Below are 4,889 nucleotides of genomic sequence, written 5' to 3'. Positions count from 1 at the left end.
GCTCAACTGTTCTTATCTGGTAAGAATGGCAGGCAGCAAAATGACAGCCTCTTAAAGGACAAGAGAGCCTGTACCAGGAATTCCTAACAATTCTGCCCCAACCTGGGAAGGGGCTCAAGTGTCTCCTGTTCACCATATCAGTCTGTGAGAAATAGGCTGTGTCTCTTAATCATCTATAATATTTTCAGTCCCCAGCACTTACTGACAATACATTCTTGCTGAATAAACGAATGTGTAAACACAACTAAGGCCTAGCAAGAAGAGGATGCATAAGGTGGTCCCTGGCTAGAATAGACTAAAGGGTGTTCAGCTGCAAGAACCCTGTCCCATCTAGCATTTTCACAGGGAACTGTTGGAATATGCATTGAAGGAAGGAAATAAGGGGCTACTTCCTAGGGAAGAGGAGTGCTTGGAAATGGCCTTACAACACAAATTAGATTTTTCTTTTATTCTCACCACATGCTATATAGATCTTCTGCGTGCAACTGAAGACACAAAGATAGGATTTGGATCTGAAGGATATGCAAATTAGCGATGTGGGACTTTTACCTTCTCTACACCACATAATTTCATCTGCTACATTTTTATTAAAGTAACAAAAAAAGTGTACATTTATCCATAAAGCTGTACATTTTTCCATATAAAAACACTATGATACAATTAGTAACCTTTGTCTTTTCTGTCAGAATAGCTTAGAAATGCACTATTATTTATTTTTATTAATAAGAGAGACAGGCCTGCTCAACAGTCCAGCTCTGGGCATTTTGTTGTTTTTAAAGTGAACATCAAAAAGAAGAGAAGAGGGAAAAGATTAAGCATGAGATCATGAAGCTGCTTCTAAAAGGCAGGGACCTGTTTGCAGACAAAATGTGACAATGCAGTCTACAATGATTCACAGCTTTGTTTCAACCCACATGTCAGAAAAGAAGCTATTGGGTCTGTAGACCCCAAGTTACCTTTAAAGCAATAAAGACTAGAAGCAGGGTCTCAGAAAACAGCTTGAATCTGGAGAGCTGAAAAGGAGGCAGAACTGGCAGGAATGGATTGGGAGAGTGTTTGGTAAATAGCACCTTTGAGTAACAGGAAAGAGGACTGCAGTGGGCAGGGGAACTTCAGGATTGGGGAGGAAGGTTCCTTATTATGTCCTCTTTAAGGTGATTCAGGTTTGGAAAACTCGAGACCTTCTGAGGACCTGTCACTGAGAAACCAAAGGATGGGGATTTCCTCCCAGTGTAGTTTTCCATTCTTTTCCAACCCAGAACAATAAATATTGCACAAGTGTACAGACAAATTTGGATTGTACTGAGAGACCGCAACCTCTTCCAGAAGTGCTCTGAGCACGAGGCGGGGGGGGGGGGGGAGGGGACAGTGCCCAAAGTTTAGTTTTGAGTGTCACCCCTACAAGAATACCAAGTAGTCCTGCAGAACTTGGGGCTTTCTCCTGTTCAGCCAAGGGATACCTACAAGGCTGTCCAGCCAACCACAGTCCCAAGGACCGCAGGAGAAATGGTTCCCTCCGCCCACCAGAGCACCAGGAGGTTCTGAGAGCCAAATCTCCTCCACACCCTCCTGGGACTAGGAAGCTATATTGCACAGTGATTGAGAACTCTTGTCCTGGAAAATTGGGTAGCTCCGTGATCCAAACAGAAGGAAGAGGAGTGGGGAGAGGTAGAGAGGAGTGTTGTGCTTTTTAAAAAGAAGGCAGTAATAAAGGACCTGGAGTTCCCTGTAGCTTTTGAGCCATCTCTCAAAGAGATAACGGCAGAAGCATCAGGACTTTCATGTGGTTCCAAAAAGAAGGGTTTTGGCCAAAAACATATCCCCAGTGGATACTCTTTGGGTCCTAAAATTCCATTGTAAATCACACCCAAGTTTTTTCACCACACATACTCACATACAGAGCAGCATATTGCAAAGCAAAGGTTTTGTGCAGAGTACCCTTCCAGCCCAACCCCAGTAAACTCCAACCCCTGCCTTACACCCCTGATCCCCACAAAACAAAAAGCTTTAGATTCCTGGCTGGGAAGCAATATCTACAGGCCCCTGAAGATAGGATTAGAAACAAGTCATGATTTCAAGAAAAGCTGCTTAGGACAGAAGAAATCACTCTGCCCAGGATCTCATCAGAAAAATACAAGTGAAGATTAGGTAACATGAGTTAAGTCCAGGCTTGAATGCCCCTGAGTAAGAGAGGGGCCAGGGACTTAGGTGTCCTGGTTGGGAGAGAGAGAGGTTTAAACTCAGCCTCTCTCCTTCCCTCAGGGCAGATCCTAACCTCTCTCAATCAGTTGCTAACCTTGCTTGCTCCCTCTCACATCTTCCTGGGGCGCTGGCCAAGCTTTTCCCACCTCACTTTGGATGGGCCCACCCCTAACCGCTCCCCCCTCCCATAGGCAGACACTGGTTCCCAGATTCAAGCACACAACAGTTCTCTGCAAAGGCACCTGGGAAGGCTGCTTCCAAGCAGCACGCTTTAAGGATTGTTTTCTTTAAAAAAATCTTTAGGTTTTTCCCGCCCTTTTCTTAAAAAAATAATATATATAAATAGCTCTTCATTTAAAATACAGTTTCCCAGGTTGAGGTATGCAGTGGCCTGTTGACAGCAGGATGAGTACAGTAGAATGCTGGGTGGGGGCAGCAGAGGAGCTAACTAGAGACGGCCATCACGTAGTTCTTGGAGGGGCTGTTCCTGCCCAGCATCATTTGGTTCTTGCAGGTGAGGAGCCCATAGGAGGCAACCAGTGGGGTCTCTTCGTACAGGACGCAGATGGAGCCATCCTCCCCAATGCGGTAGGACACCTCATAGGGGTCCACCCACAGGGTGAGCTCTCGGGGCAGCAGCTGGTGCAGCTGGGACGGGCTGAGTCCGATCTGGCTGGCTGCCCTGCCGATGATGGGGTCCATCCTGTGGTTAATGCGGAGACAGCGGTAGCCAGAGCCCTTAGATGGCTTCTCGGGAAACCAGTGGTGTTTGTAGTGCTCTGTGAACACAGAACAGGGGAGGTGCCCTGATTAGAGCAGCTGGGTCAGGGCTGCTACTACCACAAGCAGGATGATGGGATAAAGGAGAGGAAGGGGCCCAGTGACTTTAAGCAACAAGGTGCTTTGTCATGACTACCAGGACCCTCCTGAGACCTCCCCCCACCAATGTAGCAGATAAATTTTATGAGATCTGGAAAGACGCCCCATCCCAGACAGGGGGGTGTGTATACTGGGAGGGGGTCCCACCATTCTGGGGCAATCCTTTATAGCCAGTGTACTGCTTTTGGCACATTCCCTGTTTCAGGAGGAGGGGTGTGACTTGCTGGCATGTTCAGGCAGGGTCTCTGGAGACCTACAGCTGAAATTTCAAGGCCATGAAGGTGATCATCATGGTCGGAGCCACAGCAAGTTACCGCACCTCCCATTCTGAGCCCCAAAGGTTCCCTCTGCCTCCTTCAAAAGTCAGAAACCCTTACTTAGCAAGGCTGGCTAAGGAGTCAAAAAAGGATGTTTTGATGAAACGTATGTTGTTTCTCAGAAGACAGCGGAACCTGTGTGGGCACATTTGGAGATGGCTGTCGCTGCCCAACACTGCTGGCCAAAGGGCCAGAAACAGCTGAGAGGTCTCTCCCTAGCCAGCCGCTGATTATCTCTCTCTCGTCCACCTCCCTGTCTCGCGCTGCCCCCACCCCAAAACACATTCCCTCAGAGCAGTTACTATCTACAAGGCTCTCTTGGCACCATAATAGGTGGCAGATGGCTAAGGGGACCAGAAAATACAAAGGGGACCCGGATTCCAACTTGGAGCTTGTCAACAACCAGCCCAGGAACAGCGCGGCTTACACTGCTAGAAGAGTCAGGGCTGGACTCCAGAATTGTTGAGAAGGCTCAATCAAGTGCGCCTTCTTCTCTCAAAGGGATCCTCTCCTCTGCCGGGATTTATTGCCCGCAGCGTCCTGGAGGGTCTCAGAGTCCAGTGAGGGAGATGAGGCCACACTCAGACCCTCAGGTACCCGCTCTTCTGGGGCATAAGCCGGGGAATCGAAACCGCACTCCAGGACACAGGTCTGCGCCCGCTGCGCCCCACCAGAACCACCACCGACCAGACCTGATCGCAGGGCCAGGAAGGGAGACGTAACCCAAAGGAATGGGGGCCTGCGGGCCGCCCCCCGTGCTGGAGGGAAACCAAGTCCTGGAGCTGCTCGCATTGGGACCCCTGTCCTAGGAGGGCAGGAAGGACGCTCCAGGCAGGAAAGGGAACCGAGCCTCAGTGGCGGGGTGCGAGGAGCCCCCCTCGGCGTGGGCTCACCTGTTAGTGCCTCCTGAAGAGCCCCGCTGAACACCTTCAGCCTCCGATCGCTCACACAGCCCCGGGTCCTTAGCAGGCTGGAGAGGAAACCCACAGCGGCGGCGATCTCCGGGAGCATGTCTGTCCTCTTCCCGGTCCAGCCGGCCTGGTTCATATCGTGCTTGGCTTGCGGGGGCGGCAGCGGGGAGCAGTGAGAGGTCTCCGGGGGTACAGAGGGCTCCGTCCGATGCTACCGCTCGGTCGCGACTCTAGCTCTGGGGGAAGTGCGCCCGGATGCGCTTTTCGTAGAGCGATGGGAGGTGGGGGAGTCGGCGGCCGCAGCCATTGGCCGCGGCTCGCTCCGCCCCGTCCGGTGGGCACCACCGGCCCACCCCCGCCCTCTCCACTACGCTGAGGTCATTGCCCGCTGACGTCAGTACTGGGAACCCGAGACGCGCGCGCAAACCTATGAAGTCGGGAGGAGAAAGGGGAGCTTGGCAGCGACCGGAAGAGAGCAGGGGAGGAGAGCGTCGCCCAGTTTGCTCTAAATTGGGAATGCCCCGACCTTTCCTTTCCGCCCATCCTTCAAGACTTAGGTTAAAGGCCACCTCCTCCAAGA

The 4,889-nt window shown here is 51.3% G+C and overlaps 1 protein-coding gene across 1 annotated transcript; it reads right to left on the bottom strand.

The window, feature by feature from the left end:
- Positions 1 to 451: 451 nt before the first annotated feature.
- BTG2 (BTG anti-proliferation factor 2) lies at positions 452 to 4,547 on the bottom strand. The gene is made up of 2 exons (XM_081025452.1): positions 4,292 to 4,547; positions 452 to 2,981 (listed from the first exon to the last, which is right to left on the bottom strand). Exons 1-2 carry the CDS (start codon positions 4,443 to 4,445, stop codon positions 2,647 to 2,649), a joined length of 489 nt encoding a protein of 162 aa, XP_080881578.1. The 5' UTR covers positions 4,446 to 4,547; the 3' UTR covers positions 452 to 2,646.
- Between the last annotated feature and the right edge of the window lie 342 nt (positions 4,548 to 4,889).

This window comes from Rhinolophus hipposideros (genome assembly GCF_964194185.1).
Source record: "Rhinolophus hipposideros genome assembly, chromosome: 19".
In the NCBI taxonomy this organism is placed as follows: Eukaryota; Metazoa; Chordata; class Mammalia; order Chiroptera; family Rhinolophidae; genus Rhinolophus; species Rhinolophus hipposideros.
Note: the sequence above shows the minus strand (reverse complement) of the source record. Positions and strands in the feature narration are given on the sequence as shown.

What these genes read in the sequence shown, in the direction of transcription:
- BTG2 (XM_081025452.1), bottom strand. Translation starts at nt 4,445, where the DNA reads ATGAACCAGGCCGGCTGGACCGGGAAGAGGACAGACATGCTCCCGGAG. An exon ending in TCTTCAGGAGGCACTAACAG is followed by an intron (nt 2,982 to 4,291) that starts GTGAGCCCACGC and finishes CTGTGTTCACAG; the next exon opens with AGCACTACAAACACCACTGG.